At 41.8% G+C, this 20,603-nt stretch overlaps 2 protein-coding genes across 4 annotated transcripts in view; one reads left to right on the forward strand and one right to left on the reverse strand.

Annotated features, from left to right (window-relative positions):
* The first annotated feature begins 101 nt into the window (after positions 1-101).
* ccdc113 (coiled-coil domain containing 113) lies at positions 102-8,064 on the forward strand. Its single transcript, XM_044356794.1, has 9 exons — positions 102-304; positions 851-986; positions 1,277-1,438; positions 1,524-1,673; positions 1,886-1,996; positions 2,250-2,348; positions 2,512-2,619; positions 5,331-5,486; positions 5,656-8,064. Exons 1-9 carry the CDS (start codon positions 219-221, stop codon positions 5,794-5,796), a joined length of 1,149 nt encoding a protein of 382 aa, XP_044212729.1. The 5' UTR covers positions 102-218; the 3' UTR covers positions 5,797-8,064.
* Positions 6,364-20,603, reverse strand: part of srgap1a (SLIT-ROBO Rho GTPase activating protein 1a) — an 85,523-nt gene continuing 71,283 nt past the window's right edge. For 2 of the 3 annotated variants that reach the window (XM_044356787.1, XM_044356788.1), the window contains exons 18-22: positions 20,087-20,166; positions 15,948-16,128; positions 14,074-14,211; positions 10,084-10,456; positions 6,364-9,238 (exon numbers count right to left, since the gene is read on the reverse strand). In XM_044356787.1, the coding sequence (XP_044212722.1) occupies positions 8,831-9,238; positions 10,084-10,456; positions 14,074-14,211; positions 15,948-16,128; positions 20,087-20,166 (1,180 nt within the window). In that variant the 3' untranslated portion in view covers positions 6,364-8,830. Of the gene's footprint in view, positions 9,239-10,018; positions 10,457-14,073; positions 14,212-15,947; positions 16,129-20,086; positions 20,167-20,603 lie in introns of all 3 variants that reach the window. The other variant, XM_044356789.1, reaches the window with a different exon arrangement.

A 20,603-nucleotide genomic window follows, 5' to 3' on the forward strand; every position in this document is an offset into this window, starting at 1 on the left:
TATAGTTCTTCTTCTTCTTCTTCTTCTTTTTCTTATTATTGTTGTTGTTGTTGTTGTTGTTGTTGTTGTTGTTGTTGTTAACGTTTTAATCACGCTTTTTAAAAATCTGTCTATAGGCCTATTCGTTGAAAAGTTAATTGCAGGGTTTTACACGAGCACGTGAAGGCAACACACTAGCCCTAGCAACCACTGCAGGGGCTCAGTGTACCTTAGCAACCATGGAGGACGAGATGTTGATGGAGGAAAAAAGCAAGCTCACACAAGAACAGAAAGAAGTCCTCCACGGCCGAGTCGAAGAACTTAAGTAATGAAAACTTTATATTCAGAATATAAACGTATGGCTGAAGACCATGGATATGTTAAGAAGAGATGTATTAAAGACGTTCAGCCTAATGCTACATGGTGAATGTCAAGGCTAGCTTAGCTTCTTTAACGCTGGCTCTGTTGTTGAGCCGTAACAGCGGTAAACGTCAATATATTAAAACCTATTTAATATCTGTGGGAAGAACCATTAGCTAAATGCAGAGGGTCAGAAAGTTTCTCTCATACTAGTGTTATTCTTACCTAGCAGCACCTTGCTCATACTTCAAATTATTCTAGCATTTACATTGACTATGAAAGGAGTATTTTCGTTTAAAATGTTGAGCTGTTACTCTAGTTTCCTATAGAAATGAATAGAGGTGATGAATAAAATACAGTTATTAGCTAGATGGTCAAGTTGTAAACAATGTGAAGCCGTCTTGTAAAGTTTTTGGTTTATCTTTTCAGCTTAATCAACCAAACTTTTAAAGTTTGAAGCCTTTTTTTTTTTTTTTTAGCTGACTTTGAAGTTGTTGTCCCCTCCCACCAGGTATTCCATTGCAGCCCTCCTGGCAGAGAATGACATGTTTGAACGTTTCATCAGCCGCCTGGATCCAAAAGACCTGGTGCCCCAGCCTCCGGGAGAGGGCCCGGGGCCAGCAGGAGCCTCCCAGCTGGAGGGTGGGGTAAGACACTATCTATTGTGATTGGGGGTTTGCTCTCTCTGTCTACACACAAAGAAATATATAGACAGAAAGCTACTTTCCCCATCATAAATGACAAATGAAAGTATTGTTGTTAGTTATTTAAAACCGTTTTGATGAGCTGCTTATATTCTTTTCATGCCAGTAAATTTTGATATTGACACTGAAATGATTTTAATTGTGTTCCAAGGAAAGATGACCTGTCTGCACTGTACTCCTGATAGCCCCACGTCATTTTGTGTGTGTGTGTGCTTATTCTTGTGCCTTGTCAGGGTCGTGGACGGAGGCGGAGGTCCCGGTCCAACATGTCAGATCGCCTCCTGCAGCTGACTCTGGAACAAAAGCTTTATGTGGCACAGAAAGAAGTAACAGAGACACAACAAGACCAGGAGAAACTCAAACAGAGATATGAGAGAATTCAGGACAACTACAAGGTTACTGCATGCTCTTGCCCAAAAAAAAACAAAGAAGAAAACACATAGTTATATTTCTCCTCAGTGATTTCTTTTGTCTTTCCAGGCCTCCCTAAAAGAGGCAGAATTACGTCTAGAAGAGATCCAGAAGGCCAAGAAGGCGTTTGAACACAGGCTGCTCAAACCTAAGAATGAGAGCAAATTGGAGATGAAGGAGCCCAACAAGGTGCTCCAGTGCGTTGTGGACAAGTTAAAGGTAAAAATCAGGTTCAGTATAATGACATCAACCTGTTCAAAAGAGGAATATGAATAGATGCTAAAACATAAATTGACTACTCATTTTAACTGAAAATTTTCTCTCTTTTTTTCCTATTTTATCTTATTTCCACTGTAATTTTCTTTCATTTTTCATCTTCCTCCCTTTGTCCACATTCTCTTTTTGGTATTCACACACACAAACTCAAACAGGTCACCCAGTTGGAGAAGTTTAATCTGAAGAACCAAGCACTGAAGGTCCAAGAAAAGAAGCTCCAGCAGCAGCTTCAGCAGAAAAAGGAGACGGGAAAAGCTGAGTATGAGGTAGAGAATAAAAGCGTGAAGGTATAGCTGAAAAAAAGAGATGGTTATATCAGTTATGTCTCAATAGATTGTTGGTTGATTGTATAGTTTTTTTAGTTAGACCGTTACAAAAAAGCTGTGCTGTTCTGCTTTTGTAAAACAGGGTTAGTTAAGTAGTTACATGCTTGGGAATTTACCTTTTAACTGTTGTTCATCACTTCCAATCATTCACTTGTTAGTAAATGTAACAGTGTGTACTGTGTGTCGTATCTAGGACATTTTCCAGGCATACAATGAGCAGAGAATTGACAAAAACCTGGATGAACTTCAAGTTAACAATCTGAAAGTACAACGTGTCCTCAGTTCACACAAGGTAACTCATTCTAAATTTGCATATGAGAGAAAGACACATTTCTCAGTGTGGTTTAGTGTAGATGTACGAAACCTATCCCACCTTTTGCAGTATAGTTCATCTTACCTCCAGCTTGTCAAGTCTGTGTCTATATGTTTGTTTGTGTGTATGTTTGTATGAACAGGAGATGCTGCAGAGTGTGACATGGGAGTCTACGGAGCTGAGCAATGACATCACCAAAAGGAAGCAGATGCTGGCAAAAATTGAGGAGGAGATACAGCATGCTGAGGAGGTTTGTCATGAGTCCAAAAATGTTCTGGGCTCTTTAAACTAAACTAAATTTGGACCTCTGTTTTGGTAGAGACATGCATGTAACCATTATTGGTATGTATCCCCCACCATGTTGATGCTTTGGAGGTCATTGCAAAGCTCTGGTCACTGCATGCCTCCTCTGAGTTAATAATAATGGGGGATCTTAACCTGGACCAGCTCTCTGACAGCTCTTAACAGATTAAAAGAACAATGCATTGATCTTAATCTTTTTCAGCTCATAGACAAACCCATCAGCTCAAATTTCAAAAATCCTCTTAACTCTACATTAACTGACATCATGCTTACTAACAGATCGCACAAATACCCTGCCTCTGGAGTTTTAGCCCTTGATGTTGGTGATCACTGACCCGCTTGCCTGTGTCAGAGACACCAAAATCCCTAAATCTCAATCTCAAATTATCACCACAAGAAATTACAAGCATTTTAATCCGCAGGATTTTTTAAATGATTTGTTCATCTCTGACATTGATAATACTTTCTCTATTACTGATCCTGCCATGGCACTGGAGAACTTTTCACAATCTTTCAATGTTATTGCTGACAGATATGCCCCTTATAAAAACATGGAATTAAAAACAGACACAGTCCTTGGTTCTCCCCATAACTCTCCAATGCCATCCACAACAAAAACAAAGCCTGGTCCAAGGCTAGATCCAGTGGACTGGTTAACCTTTAAGCAACAAAGAAACATCTGCACCAGTATGATTAGGAAGGCTAAATCAAATTATTATCAGTCAGCTCTCTCTGCCTGTTATAGTTCCACTAAATTTTGGAACACTGTAGCGTCTTTTAAGAATTAATCTCGGTTATATCTCTCACCTCAAATCACATAGATCATCCATAGTTGAAGCTTAAAATCACCATTTCCTCTCCTCTGATCTTTTATTTAATAATAAAAGTCTAAGATTCAACTGTAGACAATTACCTTATCAAATACCTCAGCTTCTTCTGGCTGCAAGTTCTTTTAGTTTGGTAAGCAGTGCAGATGTTCACAAAGCTCTGCTCAGGTTAAAAGTGTGCAAAAACACTGGTGCAAATAATCTTGATCTTCTCCATCTAAGTGCCGCCTTAATCTGTCCACATCAAGCACATATTTTTAACCAAACCTTTTTAACAGGCATGATTCCAGCTTTGCAGAAAAGCACCTTAGTAGTACCCTTACATAAAAGTGGTGATGTCTCCCATCTAAACAACTACAGTTCAATGTCTAAACTTCCTTTCTTAGCAAGAATCCTAGAATCATTGGTCAATTTACAACTACACACTTTCATTGATTCACTCAACTTCCTACAGCCACAACAGTCTGGTTTTCACCCGGGTCACAACACAATAACAGCTGCTGTTTGAGTCAATGATAACATTGTCTCCTGGATAAAAAACAATGTTGTGCTGTTGTGCATTGACTTCTTCTTCTGGCATTTGATTTGGTCATAAAACCCTACTCCACAAACTACAATGTATAGGTTTAGATAAAGCCTTAATTAAACACTTAATTACAGACTCAGACTGTTGTTGCTGATGGAAATGGGGTGCCACAGGGGTCTACCCTCGGTCCATTGCTGTTTACATTATACATAAATAACAAAATTCTCCCTAATCAATACGTCAACGTCCATTTTTTTGGCAGATGATACAATTTTATATGCCCCAAGCTCCACCCCGGCCCAGGCCCTGACTCGTCTTCAGTCTGCCTTTGATGCTTTCCAATTATCACTCCGTAATCACAGACTAGTTTTAAATGCAGAAGGACTAAGTACATGGTATTCTCCACCTCCATCAGTGAATCTGACTATCCTGCCATTAAAACTTTAAATAGCACCCATATTACTGTTGCTAGGTCATATAAATACTTGGGAATTTGGCTTGATAGCAGAGTATCATTCAAGATTCATGTTCAACATTTGACTTTGAAATCAAAAATCAAACTAGGCTTCTTGTATAAAGTTAAAGAACGTCTGTCTTCTTCCAACTGTAAGACTATTGTGCAGTCAACTTTCATGTCTGTCCTTGACTGTGGAGATATTCTGTACTGTCATGCTGCCCTATCAACACTTCAGCAGTTTAACTTTGTGTCATAGTATCATAGTGCATTACACTTTATCACAAATGACAAATTTCATACTCATCATTGTTCTCTGTATCACACGGCTGGATGGACTTCCTTAAAGTCAAGAGGAGATAACCATCTCATGTTATTCATGTATGAAGCTCTACTGTTGAAGCTTCCCAACTACCTCACATCTCTTCTCTCATTTAAATCCATTAACTATAGTCACGATCCACTAACTACTTAACCTTAGATATCCTTCATGTTTGCACTTATATTAGCAGAACTGGTTTTAGGTATTATGCACCTTTTAAATGGAATGAACTGAAAACCGCCCTCAAAATTGAGTCTTACATTCCTCTTGGAGATTTTAAAGCCTTATTATTTGATGTTTTTATGATTCTTGTAACTGTTTTTATTAATTCCTTGTTTGTTGTGTAGTTGTATTTTTTCCGGCTGCTGATCGTGTTCTTGTCTTATGAATGTTTCTTCTCAGGTCTCTCTTGGAAAAGAGATTTTAATCTTATTGACATTGCCTGATTAAATAAAGATTAAGTAAATAAATAAAATAATTCCCTTGCTGTACTCCATCCACTTTTCCTACTTCATTTTTTTCTCTTCAGGAGCGTTTAAAGGCAGAGGCCCTCAACCAACACCTGCGCCGCCAGATGGCAGATTATCAGGCTCCTGAAATCATTGAGTACATGCACATCAAGGATAAACACAAGAAGCTGCGGCAGAGCATTCACACATGGGAGAGGAAGGTTGGGATTGCCGAGGTAAACCATGTTTTATTTTCACTCTCTGGTGTAAAAATGGGAGCAGATTTTGAAGCGTAGTATCTTCTGTTGCACATTTATATCACACCAAGCCTCAGTCCAGCTGGAAAAAAAACGTTGGCGTGACAGTATCCAAAACAATGGGCACTCTCTTTTCTTTTTTCACCAGATGGCCTTGAAGACCCACACTAAAGCCTGGAACAAACAGAGAGCCACTCTTACTCCTGCAAACAGTGCTGAGGCTGGAGCTCAGTCTGGAGAACACCAGATCCCTGTAAAGCTCCCATACATAGCAGAACACAGCACTTAGATGAGCAGAGAATCAGAGAGCTTACAGGATTCATGTAGGAAAACATTACCTGTCCCAAACTACGGTGCTGACTTCAGTGAAAAATGCCTCGTGTCACCATATTACAATTATCCTACATTTAATGATTTGTCATAATAATTTGAGACTTTCTTGTTGGGAAATGTGGAAAGAAAACTCACTCAGTGTGAGTCCTTGAAATATTTTTGCTACACACCATTATTAAGAATGAAATATACTGTCAAAGTTCTGTAAATTTAAAAGCCAAGCTTCATCAAACTATTTCTTAAATATCATAAAAAAATCTCTGCATACCAAATAATAATGAAGAATAAAAACAATTTGATTTCCTATACTGTATTGATTACGATGTCCATTCTGCATAATGAGTACTTTTCAGTATATTTTTCTGATAATACATCTGTACTTTTACTTAAAGTAGAACTTTTATTGTGTATGTTTACATTGTGGTATTTCTACTTTTACTTACATAAAAAAATTGGAATAATTCTTCCTCCAGTGATTATAAATAAACTGAAGTTTACAGTGGAAAAGAAATCCACCTCAGACTCGACAAACTATTTCCTTTATTAGAAAGAAATCCATTGAGGTATAAGCCCTCAAAGAACTCTAAATGTTATGATGTTACATGCCATATATACAGTTATATACATAAAAGTGCAATGTCACAATGGGTAAGCTGTTTATTTATTATTTACTCTGTCATATAACTTTGGAAAATGGCATCATTACTTATTCATGTGTCTTCTTCCTGCACTGCATTTTCTCAAAACACAGCATCTGACATGAAAATGCAACAGCACAGAATGTCTGAAGTTCCTCTAAAACATTTTCAAAGGCACTTTCACAAGTACATACTACAGATGTACAGAACACCACAGAGTAGCTTAACGCCTACACACGGCATAACTGAGTCCTACTGTTGATGATGTTACATAGTGACAAAAGCACACTTTTTTTTTTTTCTTTTTTTTTGTTTGTTTTTTTTTACAACTGGCTTCATAGGTGCAATATCTGTATCTCTGGATATTTATTCTACATCATTTGTTCTAAATTTAAAGTAATTTCTACCCAGAAACACAAAAAAAAACATAACAAAATGATTATAAAAATAATGAAAGTTAGTAATTCAGAAATCAATTAATTTTTGATTACTATACACACAATATCTGTCAAGTCAAAGATAGTGTAAACCTGCTGTTAGAGAGCATTGCTTATTCATTGCAAACCAAGTCTTTTCTAAGTGTTGTTACGCTAGCCACACATCCAAGACATGCACCCAGTTCTGCTATTTTTTTACAGTACAGAGGTTACTTAAAAAAGACACATACAGGGGTGCAGTCACACAGTTGGAACTCTGGCACATACAGTTTTATGGGGCTATTGCGTTTTGAAATTATTACTTGACATGGACGCGTACGAACTGACCGACGGGCTGTTCGCTGACGGTGGAAGACTTCCTCTTGTTCCACATTTCCTGCCACGCATCAGGCGTTCAGAGGTGTCATCATCCACAGAGAAAGCCTCAAGGTCAGTCAGAGAGCAACACAAGAACACACTACTGACATTCTAACCTGTGCATAAAGCAGACTAGAGGGACTCAGCGAGCTGCTGTTTTCAGAGATCTTGACAAAGAGAAGCACAGGAAGCAGGGGGAACACATTAGGAGGCTTTTACACTAACAGTCATTAGGTCCATGGCTACCGGCAGCACTCCCACAGGGCGCTGCCATGAGTCTATACACATCAGTCACTATGAAGAATGCCTACATCGTATATGGAGGGTCAACATCCATGCTTTAACTTGTAGTCATGTCTTTGGGTAGATAAAGCAAAGCAAGGCGCAAAAGAAGCGATGGCATGTGTTCCACGCCGTATAATAGCATATGTGTTGTATATACTGTAGGTAGGAGATGATTTGTCATAATTTTTAAAAGTACAAACCACTTTCACACTGCTCCCCATGGGATACACAGATGCAAAGGCATAAGTTATTAGGCATATTTTATCCCCGCATCATAACTTACTGACGCAAGAATTCAAGAATGCATCGAAAATGTTCAAACAAAGTTCATAATGAAGTAGTGGTTTTATCCAATAGTCATATCTCATTCCAGGCAAAGTGGAAAATATGTTAAAATAAAATTTGAGTGGATCCAGCACAGAGGTGATCTTTGTACATTTCTGAGACACAACTGATGGTATGCTTTGCCAAAGAAAGTTGCTGAGTTTACACGCTACTGAAGAAAAAGAGCCTACTTCTATCAGTACTATTAATTCATTAACAGAGTACCGTTAGTTGTTAAGGGCTCTTCAGACCCATAATCAGTCCAACCTTCATACCACTTCTGTCCAGGTAGTCACAGCACCTTTATAATAGTAACATTTTAATATTTGAAATCAGTTACATCTCAGAGTCAGTAAGGCCTTTGGACCAGTTCACAAATGCCTTCAAGGGCCCTCCTAGGTTAAAGAAAAAAAAGAAAAAAAAAAAAAATCTAGTTCTATGTGTGAGAATGCCACTGTGGTCACTGCAGTTCTCATCAAGCTCCGTTTCAGGTTCAGTGGTAAACAGAGGAGCTACATGCACTGTGTTTTGTTTCAAAGTTACACAGTTCATGAATGTCTGTAAACTAAACTAACTAGTGTACATTTTCTAAAACCTTAAAGGAAGCCTTTGTGATTTGTTGTTTGAGTTCATTAAGAAACAGACTTATGTTAGATAATATTAACCTAAGCTTAAAACACATAACTGTGCACGTGTTATTGAGACAGAAGATTTGTCCGGCTGACAAATCTGTAACTCCTACACCAGTCTCAGAGTGCCTTTTATGATCTACTTTTTTAACTTCAGAACACCAAAAGGAAACAGCCATCTCAAAATGCAAGTAGTTTTTTCCTGTCCAGGTCCATGTATTCTACACGCTCTTTAAAGTATAGACACTGCTAGCAGCCCCCGTGGAAACTGGTTAATGAGAGTTTATCTTGTTTTTCATGTCTGGTTTCTGTCCCAGAGGTTACATGGTGCAGGACTTGTCCAGAGGGTCCTGAGGAGATGTAGCTGGAGGCTGTGGGACCTGGTTGGATTTGGGCAGGACCATGGGCTTGGGTCTCAAGGCGGGAGGTTTGAGCTGCACCCCCATGCGGGGCGCTACCATAGGCTTGAAGGTGCTCATGGTATCGCTGGAGGAGCTGGTGCTGCGGCGGATGGGCGGCTCAGTGTTGGCGGTGGACCTCAGCATGACGCCATGGATGGGGCTGAGGGACTCGCTGGAGCTGGCCGGCGTGGGACCCCCGCCGCTGCTGCCGGAGGTCTGCCGCTGCTCCAGGGTGTCCAACACCACGTCGGGGGCGTGCTTGGCTGAGCTCTGCCGCTCCAGCTCGCGCAGCTCGTTAAGAGCCGTGTTCATTGTTTCCTCTATGTCCTGCAGGAGACAAAGAGAGTGTGTGTAAGAGAGGAGGAGGGGGGGGGGGTGTGGAAGGATGATAATGACATAGGTGAGAAAAATGAGTTGGACACAGGAAGGTTGGCGTTAAAAATGAGAAAAAAAACCAAAAAAGACAGGGTGGGGGAAGAAGAAAAAGAAAAGCAGAGATGATATGAACAGCAAAGACGTGAGAGAAGGGATAAGGTAGAGTTAGGCTCGGTACGAAACATAAAAAGCAATGTTAACAGAGGACCACAGTGACAGATTCTCAAGAAAACACATAGCATGCATTATACATGCAGAGAGTTAGTAGAGAGTATTACTTTGCACCGACACCCTCCCTCTGCATGCTAATGACTTTGGATAGCAAAGGAGATGCAGAGATGACAAGATATGTTCATCTGAGCATGCTCCCGGTAGGCAGACAGACAGCACAGCACAGTTTAAAGTGCTCTCTGTGACCTCTGCTTTCCAACTGAGGCTCTATACAAGCGTCATTCATGGCTCTACTTTTCATAAATATGTTCAATCTGTGCCAACATCCACTTCAACACAAATTATTGCCTGTCAGGCACGAATATGTTTTGTAACTCCATATTTCATAGGTTTTCTTTGCATGATTACAATCAAGACTACTGTAAATAAACTGTGATGAGTCCCAATGTCAAACTATGCTCCCTGCTGTCTGCCTGTGAAGCTAGTCTTTTGCGTGTATTTAGCACACAGACACAGTTGCAGCCAGAGGAAGCAGAAGACAGGGACTGACTATGTTTTTACAGGGCGGGGCAGGGCTTTGATGATGGAGGGAGCTGCGGTCGGGTCGCCGCTCTTCCCGCGCTGACCTGTGCGATGGTCTCCGGATCCAGGGGCTTGCCGCCATGGTGGTGGTGGGTGTCAGTGAAGCCTGTGTACTGGCCCGAAGAGGTGGAGCGGCGGATCGGAGGGCTCTCCATCTTCTTCAGGGACTCGTGGCGGCTGATGTTAGTCAGGCTGCCGTGCCCAGTGCGGCGCCGACGCTCGGGGCTGTCCATGGGCAAGTGGTTGCGACTCCGCAGCATGTCCCGCGGGCTGAAGTGGCCTAGAACTGGGGAACCCATCTCAGGGGTGCCTCCATGTCCGCCATGACCCTGCTGGGAAGGGTGCACCATGCAGTGGACGTCGCTTGGGCGGGCGGGAGGCCGCCGAGAAGGTGGTTCTGATCTTTTCCTGTGCCTGCTGGGAAAGAAATATAAGGGAAATATATTTATTTATTGTATTACAGGTTTCATAACTGCAGAAAAGGCATCTTTTACTATTTTAACATCTAACTGCACCCAAACACTGTACTTTGAGTTAAGCTTTTTGTTTTATAATTACAGTTTTGTGCCACCTCACATCTCTCTTATGTAAACTTTTAAGCCAATAAAAAAAACAGTCTTGTTTTTGGATTGACTGCTATGTACTCAGTAATTTAAGCCCTTCAATTATTGAATTTATTTGGGTTTAACTCTTGAGACAATCCTCAAAAGACATACAAAGTCTTTATATTACAACATGTGAGCATTATCTCTGGTCAAATATTTGAGCCTCATCAAATATTTGCCACTGTAGAGAAGAAAAAATTAATCATCAATATTGTGAGAGGAACCCTAGCGTTAGTGCCTGACAGCTCCAACAAGCTTATTTGGAGAGCAGGTTGAGTGGAGTCTAGCTGTCAGCCAGAGGGGGGACGCCTGTGGTTCATCAGAGCACCAAACACCAGGCTCTCTGGGAGAAGCTACAGCTGCCTCAGCAGGATGGCTGTCCTCTATCTGAACCTGGACCAGCACAGCACCACACACACACACACACACACACGCACACACACACCTCATCTGTGACACTCTACTTCATACTCACACAGATGCATGCTTGCTGGGTTATGCATGATTTTGCTCCACAGTAACATCTATTCCTTTGAAACTGTTCTATTGCTCCATAAAAGGCCAATAGAGCAACACATCTTCCTCAGTACGGCTCTAATAGGCTCTGCTCTGCATATTTATGAATACCAGCTCCACAGTAGCTGGGGACAGCCTGAGTCAGAGCTGTAATGTTTAATACAGCTATCATCACACCATCATCACTTACAGCCTCACAGCAGGATGACTGAAGAGGATATTTGAGCATGACTGTTGGCAAAGAAATAGAATTTTAATATAGAGAATTTAATAACTTATTAATTTAAAGTTATGTGGTCTTCATTACATGAAGATATTCAGATGAATTTTTAAAGTGAAAACAGAAACTAATATATCATTTTTTTATATTATGCTATCGCTTTCGGTGACAATTTGAATCATTAAATTCATAACATATAAAAGCTAATACATGTCAGGTTAACAATTTTAATTGCGTCAGCGTTACTGGTTCTTTGTGATGATGAACAAGCGGTGAATGAGTCATACTTTAATCACTTCTCTGAGGCAAATGGCTCAATTTGAAAGTTTACATCTGCCTAATGAACGTCGTCAGAGTCATTATCATTAAGTTTTACAGGCAGCTTCATCACCATGCTAAACAAAAAGCAATAACGAGTACAGATATCAATGATTACAAGGCACTTAGATAATGTAATTGGGATCTTCACGTAAAGCCACTGTGCTTCAGTATCTCCCCAATCGTGTCGTTTCATCACCAAACCCCCCCCCCCCCCCTCAAAAAAACAACAAGCGACTACTTGTCTACATTAACTAGAGAGTCTCAGGCCGATTCTTACGCAAGACACTGAAACCCATACCTGCTCACACACTGCAAAACCCTCTAGGTTGAGAGTGTGAACAAAATGTCTTAGACTGATGTGCCTGGTGAGAGAAAAATACTTTTTTTCTGACTGCAGAGAAAAACCTGGGAAAGTAAACAACTGCAGGAAGCACTGATAACCTGCAGGGGGAGCAGTCTGCATTCGTAACACCAGTCCTCCTCTGGGACAGCGTGTACAACAACAGTCACTGCAACTTACTCTGCATGCTGTCACCACACCAACAGCTCACCCTTTGTTTATCATGGCCTTGCCCGATAATAATGTAAATCACAAGACATTCCTTAAGTTCCTCTCCCTCGAATACAGAAAGCGACTGTAATACTTGATATGATCGCATCAGCGTGCGTCCTTTCCAGTAGAAGTGTTCATTTGAAAGTGGCACTACTGTTTACTGACACTTGCTGTGATGCCAAACTTGAGGTCCGTTGGGTGAGTGGGTTGTTGATTGAGAACACCAGGAGAGGAAAATATCTAAATAAAGCTCAGGCTATAAATGATTCAACAAACATGGATTTGTCTGAATAGCACAGCAGAGTGAGTGGGAGGAAGACAGGAGAGGAAGCATGAGGTGGGGATCACCTGGGAGCTGGTGACAAGTAGAGAGCGTTGTAGACGCCGGCTTAGGGGAGTTAGAGGAGTCTCATTAAGGCTGAATGTGAAAAAAGACGATTCATTCACATATATACTTCATCCGCATACAAATACCTGCAGTGGTGTAAATATTTCTCCTAAGTATGAATCATCGACAGCTCGACGGTGAAGCAGGGGGAGCGAGTATGGCTCGGAATAAAATAGAATTTGTTCATGTGTTTGGCACAGACGTTTCAAGGTCGCTTACTCCACCAGCAGATATGCGGCAATGAGAAGAGGAGAAGGAGACAAAATACTGGCACGCAACCAGCGCACGCTGCCAGAAAGACTGAGGTGTGACTGGATATGTGTGTGTGTGTCTCCTCTCTGCGTGTGCCATTCCTCCGTGTGTATGTATATATGGTCCGGTGTGAAATGCTGATGACCAAGCACCGTTGTTAAATGGGTTTTAATACTCATATTTTACAACAGGAACTGTCTGTTCGCTGGGAATAAAATAGAGAGGGAGAAGTATATTCCTCTAGTGGCAATTAGGCTTAGAGAGGTGAGGTGAGGATACAAAAATGACAGGAGGCAGCGGATGTGACACTAAGGAGTGGGTGCACACTGTACAGCTCGTTCCTGCTTCCTTCAGTTCTGTTTGAAGGTGGAAAACATTACTGATGATTTTCAGCAACATATAATCCAAGTACCCCACCTCTCTAAGAAAAACTGTATAACGAATTCAAAGTTTGTTCATTTTTCTAGTGTCTGAGTGTGTGTGTGTGTGTGTGTGTGTGTGTGTATGTATTCACACCTGAAGCTATTTTATACATCTTGGATTATGCAACCGTAAAGTCTTTGCAGCTAGACTATGAGTTGTTATTGGATTGGCCGTCTCTCATTAGATAAAGCCAATGTGAAGTCTTAGATGTGTTGTGGTCATTCATGGATCACTATGGTGTGAGGAGGACGGGCATTAATTAACACAGTGGGGTGCTTGTTAGTCTCAAATGTGTCCTAATGCATGTTTGGGTGCGGATAGAAATCTTAAGTACTCATCAGAAACCTTTATGAGCTTTGGTCAGATCTTTGCTGCCTCTTCATTATTAATTTTGTTGCTCTGCGCCTTGCAGAAATTCCTTCTCAGTTATTATGGCAACCGTTATTTGATTTTCAAGTCATTAAGTGTGAGTTTCTGTAGATGATGCTCTTCATCTGTTTGACAGTAGTGTTTATCACTTCTCATGCCAACTGTCCTTTTCCAAACTGATCACTGCTGCTGCTGCTGTTGTACAACAGAAACAGACATGTAAAACTCATCACTTCCTTTGGACTAAAGGACTTTTTTCTGGAAATTAAGTTTAGAACAGCAAATATTCAGACTTTTGTGAAATGTATACAGAACATAAAAATGTTATTTTTAATTTTTCTTATTTAAGTCCCATACAGCATGTTTTTGAGTTGGGAGAATACCAACCTGGTGATGTAGGCCTCAGAGATCCTGGTGTCAGAGGGTGAGCCGATGTCTTTTCCTGAGCATTTATCCTCCCCGGCGTGGCCGCTGCTGGCCTCGCTGTCAGCCTTCTGACTCAGAGTGTCTGAGAAGTTGTCATCTCTGGGACACAGAGACAGAGTGACATTGAAGCATAGAGAGAGCAAGAGGAAGTGACAGCCAAAAAAAAAAAAAAAAAAAAGGGAGAAATCAGCGAATCAGTCGATCTTTCATATTTTGCACCATTCTTTGATGACAGTATTTGCTATCAGTTTCCTGTGAGTCAGCATGTCTCCCTGCCTCCCGAGGCCCAGAGAGTCAGATGAGTCATATTCCTCAGTAGCCTGGTGATGCACTGTGGTGGTGACATGCACACACCCACACACCAGCCAGCTGTAAGGGTTTCAAGCGAGGTGTGTGACTGGATACTGGCTACAGTTGGTGCCTGTCAGGTGGCGGTAATCAGAACCACTGAGCTGCACTGTTGCCCATGATGATGTGTATTAGCTGATATAAAACCACAGTCACTTATTTTGTCCTTCCACATGGATACACTCAGACAGAGACAGAGCAAGGACAAGCACTTCTCCAAAGCGGAGGCGGCAGTAAACTAAATTTACAGACAGACAAGAGAAAGTTTGAACATCCCGATAGCTGAATCTGGAAGGGAGACATCCTGTGCTGAAGTGGTCTCTCAGACGTCTCTCTGTGTGTTTTATTCTGGGTTCTTTCATGGGACCAGTGAAGATCACAACCCTGTCTGCTCTTAAACCCCGCCGCCTGCTCTGTTTAAAGTAGAGAGCAGCGTGTTACTACACTCGGGTCAACCCGTACAGCTGTAAATTCCCCCGCTCTTTCATTAACTAAGAAGACACACCATCAGCAGTGCCACTCCTGGTGAATTATTGATAGAGGCACATTGACAGGATGGTGGCAGTGTAAAGAAGGGAAGGCATTCTAAATAGCCATTTTGTTGGCCAGCTACTAAGCGATTGGAGTGATTTTGTTCTTGTCCCAACAAGACAGTAAATCCAGTCCATTAGGCACCAACAGTAACCATGGCAGAGTGAATGCTTGTTAGGGCTGGGAGCGGGAGACAGTGACAGAGGGGCTGGTTAAGGACTTTGGAGATGGAGAAATGCTCCACAGCTGAGCAGGGAGAACAGCGGAGGGCAGGACAAACAAGGTTGAAGGTCCTCTATGCATGACCCTATGCTCAGCTGATGGCCCATGGCCTATTACATAGCAAAGTCAACAAGCATGAGTTGTTGTTTAACCTACAGGTATATCATCAGGGAGAGCTGGAGAGTTATTCTTTAAAACACACCTCTAATGCTCTGACTGGAGCTGGTACTAGTTTAACAGGTAAAACAATCAGAGGAACTAGAGGAATACAAAGTAACATTTTCTCAGTGTACCACCTTTATGATTTAAAAAAAAAAAATGATAAAAAAGGTACATACATGTTTTGGTTACTCTCACTCACTCTAACATGGTGTATGTAGAAATGCATGTAATGCTTAATAAAAGGCATATCTTTATTTTCAAAAATAGTGGTATAATAATTCTCAAAAACTTCCCACACTTAGAGGTGAGGTCATTAGAGGTGACCTGGTTAGTATTCACTGTACATACAAGATTTGTGCACCATGCAAGTTTGGAGCACATCCCATATATAAACACAAGATTGCAATCATTATTATACCAGTTACTTCTGTACACAGTGTTCTAATATCAGTATGAATTCAATATGCTGTCATGGAGCCTAAATTCATATGCTCAACAACTTGATGCTGAATAGATTTGTATATGTATATGTATATATATACACACACACATATGTATATAAAGACACTCACATGTCCTGGACAACTATATACTGGTGTGGCACCAGGCCGTCGATGCCGTTGTGGCGTCCCTCCCACCAGTCTTCAGACGCCCGTTGATACAGCAGCAAGGAGGCGCCCTTCTTGAAGGACAACTCCCTGGATGAGCGCCCGACGTAGTCAAACTTGGCAATGGCTTCAATGGGCTCACCCTCTGTCAACGGAGAGAGGATTAGACAGGTCAGGTACAGTAATACCTGATACATTTAATTTTGCTACAAAACACTCAAGTTTAATCTTAATCTGGTCAGACAATACAGTACTCGCACTTAAATACATGTTGATGCACCGAGAGTCTGACACTGGCATGACACACGTGTGCATGTGGATGCTCATGTGTGACAGTCCGTGCACATGGAGTTCAAGTGTGCCGCCTGTGTGAGCCAGTTGGTAATTTTAGTTGTAGTCAGGCCAGGGCCACAACAGGCCCTGAGGAGCTTTAGCAGGATATTTATAGCAGCTGGTGAGAGGAGATCTATATGACTCAGGGGCATGTTAGCCACTGTGTGGATCATTAGATTGGGTTGATATCTACTCAATAACTATACAAGTAGACCCCTGGATCACTGACATGGGAAATAAACATGAGAAAGACCAGCAAAACTTAATAGTATACCAGTGCAAGTGGTAGTTGCAGTAATAATGATGCTTTATTTCAGTTTATTTTTTATTGATTGCTCTCTCTAAGCCCGTTATTTTTCATTTAAAAATCACTGAAAACCATGTTGATGTCAATCCCGAGGAAAAAAATCTGCGGTTTCAACAACAGCTACCGTCGACTCTTCTATATTCTCCTACATAAAAAAAGGTACAAGTCTCCGAGCCAATATGCATGCACTACAGCAACACAGGTCTAAAAATAGCTTCTTTATTCCTCCCTCACTCCTACCTCTGCCCTCCTCCCGTCTCACTCTCTCACTTTAAGTCAGACAGGGGGTCCCTGGACAGACGTAGCCTCACCCTAGCGCAGGTTCTCCGTATACATTGGCAGGGAACAAAGTAAATGGCTGAAAGCTTGTATCGGCTGTGAAAAAGTCATCATGATATATCTTTCACAGTAGCCTGAAAGTAATCCCCAGATGAGCAGAAAGGCCACGTGAGCGAGGAAAATGCAGCCACGGTTCTGAGCGGAGCGGAGGTTTCTTCATTTCTCTCGGTGTCCTTTTCAACCTTATCTATTTTTATTGTATTTCTTTTTCAACCTTTCATTTGCCACCTTCCTTGCATCACTGGCTTGTCAAGATTGACGTGGTGGATGTGACGTGGCTCCAATGAAATGTGACAAGCAGGAATTTACTGTCTGAATTAATTGGGCTGCACTGCAGCGGACAGGCTGTTAATAAAGTTGACGGCGCCCTTATCGGTGCAGGGGATTTCTCTTCCTCTCTCTATTTTCGTCCCGTCTCTCTCTCTCTCTCTCTCTTCAACCTATCCATCCAACCTCTTTCATGGTCTGCAAATGTTTACCCAACATCTCTGCCAAAGTCACACAAACACTGTAACGTGGCTGTGGCTAAAAGCAGCGGGCGCACACGCATACACACATTCGCTGTGACTAGAGTTAGAGAAATGTTGAACCGTGAGAGCCGGAGGCCTGTGGTGTAAGAGATACGAACTGTCAGAGGTCTTACACAAGCCACTGGAGCGGAGGCAGTGTGGATGTTGCTCTACATCCGTGTTCACACATAGAAATAGGGGAGCAGAGGCCTGGCATGAGAGATGATTAAGATCAATACAGTAGAAGAGGGTATAAAACACTTTTTCTTTCTCTTTTATCCATGCTTTGCTCTGATGAAAGATGTAAGTGGGTTAAAGGCCCCTCTTTATGGGGGGAAAAAGGATAACCTTCCTCGTACAATAAAATGCACTGCCCTTTAACATGTGCAATCCAATATACAGTATGCCTGCTGGGGCACTTGACAACAAGGACATCCCGCTATCCTCCTGCAAAGTGATATATAATCAATGTGCCAGTTAGGTCACCTCTGACCTTGTGGTGAATTTACCAGCAGATAGAACATCAATGTATTGATGGTGTGCGAGAAGTGCCACCCTAAAAACAGACAGTTAATCTCCCTGCGTGACAGCCACAGCTCATGGGACTGTCATGTGTGTCAGCGATGGGCAGAATTACACTGAAGGACAATGTATGGCTGAATACAACATGTAACATAACACCGAATATGTCTTCATCATTCGTAATGGTCCCTCTCTTCATTATTTCTGCTAAAATCTGATAAAAGTTAACTTTGCTCCCCTTCCTGTGTGTGTGTGTGTGTCTCTCTGTGTGTGTTTGCTCTGGTCAGTCCAGATCATCTATCTGGGCTAAAGAGCTCTAACACACTCCAGGGGGGAGCTGCACCGACGAGAGGGCGACTTAAACCAAACAGGTGAAATGACTTTTACTCCTCTCTCTCTCTGTTTCCTGCTCACTTACTTTAAGGACAAAAAAGGGCAAACACATTTTGAGCCTTGAGGAGAGAGAAAGAGAGAGAATTAAAAAAATGTAGCTCATTTCAGGCTGCAGAATCAAGTGCTGGTAACTAAACAGCAGTTTGTTTTTCTGTCTGAAATCCAAATGAGGTTATGGGGATTTAAAAATAACTGATGGCAATAACTTGACCACAGTTCAAGGCTCCACTGGGAGGGACTCAGCTCAGTTAGGGCATTCTCCCAGTCCACTCAGAGAAGCTTTCAGAACAAAACCGTGGTAGCTAGCGAGGGATTTCTGGAGAACATAATCTTTCATTAATTACTCAAGGAGTTGATAGCTGCCATCTGTGTTTTACAGTGGGGATCCTCACATGCAGAAGTTTCCCTGTCCAATCAAATGTCCTCTTTAGTTATGAAGGATATCCAGATGATGATTTTAATTTGGAAGCGGAGTGATTAACAGCTTATGTAATGAGAAGAGATCAAATATACTTCCAATGTGGCACTCTTGAATAAACTCTGCCTATTGAAACTGATGATGAATGATGACAGGGAGTCCATAAAAACAATTGGCTGGGAAAAGGAGACGGGATTGGGGCAACTGTTGTCACCATGGAAACAGGTTTAGGGAAGTCTGTTACTAAGGCAAGATATAGACTTAGCTCAACTACAGGTCGACTCTTTTTTTTTTGCTCACACTGTCTACATCTGGTCAGCTCTCTGTCACGGATATTTATCACTTTTTAATGAGCTGGAAGTTTTATTGTCTTCTTCTACATTTCGCCGGATTTTAAACAGCAACGCCTGACCTCGTCTGATCTTCTGGTCTCAGCTAACACAGTCACTGTTTAATTTGGACCGGACCAACTGGTATCCATTTCACTCGAACAAAAGCACCACATGTATGACCACACATCTTGAACGTATACCACCATGTCGGACAGAAGTCTATTGTGTCCTCTAGTTTCTACATGATGTTTTTCTTGGACACATGGAAATGTGGTTAAAAGGAGAGAAAACAGATAGTGTAATTTCTGAAAATATATTAAAATCTAACACTACTGACACAAACTTTATAAACTACTCTAACACTGTTTTTTCACAAGGTAATGAAAAAACAATAAAATCAGGGGGAATTGAAAAATTTAACCCAAGACTGTGACCCTGAGAAAACAGGATTTCTTTCACAAGGGGTCCAGTTGGTGCAGACCACCATGGAATTTGCAAAAGGGGGGGATGTGGAGGTGTCCAGGGCCCCAAGGGAGAACCTGAACCATTAGAATATGAATGGCCGTCCATCCTTCTGTGCCTAGTTCCCTGGCCATTCAAGGTTACTGCATTTAACAGGCTGAAAGGCAGGATTAGCCACCCCGAGCTGAAGAGAGCTGGGTTTAACCCTCGCAAAACCAGACAGTGGGGAAAGCTTTAATCTGGAAACAGCATATGGAAGGGAGAGTGCAGCGTTTTACTTAAGGTGTGTGCGGTGCAATAGTTAAGATTTACGAGTGTGATGTTAAATGAAGGACGCTGTTGTAGAGGAGAGGCTGATAATACAGTTTGGTGGGAAACTTTAAGGAAAAAAAAGGTCCAAAAAAAGACAACTAGACACATGATTTCTATAAGTAAGTGCATGTGATTATATACTACATGAATGCATAGATGTTAGTGTTGTTACTCACCATCCTCACTGGTGTGTGTCTCCGTCCCTCCCTCATTGTCTACCTCCTCCAGGGCTCCATGTTCACTGTAGGGGCTCTCACTACGGGAGACAACATGCAAACCATCAGAGTCACAGCCACGGCAAAGGTCAAAGGTCAGGATTTTTTTTTTTTTCCCTGCAGCAAAGTTTCTTTCTTTCACTACTTTTTCTTTCATCTCCTAAAAAAAGATTCTAATTTGAAGACACTTCATCTCCTAATCATGTTTGCAGCAGAAGACTTATGCTTAAATCTCAACGGCCGAGCCTCATTCCAGTGAAGATGACAAGGAGGAAGTTCAAACAGCGGTCATTGTCAGTATTCTATGAGAGGCTTATATCCTCTATCTGGTGGTTGGGCCTCCTTTTCTAAATGGTCTCCTTCTGGCATCGTGCTGAGAGAGCTGGCAGTAATGCCACACACATGTCCACAGATTACCCCTGCCCGGAACTGAGTTTCCCCTCTCGTGCTAACATGTCACCAGCCTCCTCTTCTGTTG

The sequence above is a fragment of the Thunnus albacares genome, chromosome 7, assembly GCF_914725855.1.
Source record: "Thunnus albacares chromosome 7, fThuAlb1.1, whole genome shotgun sequence".
Lineage (NCBI taxonomy): Eukaryota > Metazoa > Chordata > Actinopteri > Scombriformes > Scombridae > Thunnus > Thunnus albacares.

Coding starts and splice junctions, on each gene's coding strand:
- ccdc113 (XM_044356794.1), top strand. CDS start 219: ATGGAGGACGAGATGTTGATGGAGGAAAAAAGCAAGCTCACACAAGAA. Junction 987..1,276: donor CCTCCCAGCTGGAGGGTGGG/GTAAGACACTAT, acceptor GTGCCTTGTCAG/GGTCGTGGACGGAGGCGGAG. Junction 2,620..5,330: donor AGATACAGCATGCTGAGGAG/GTTTGTCATGAG, acceptor TTTTCTCTTCAG/GAGCGTTTAAAGGCAGAGGC.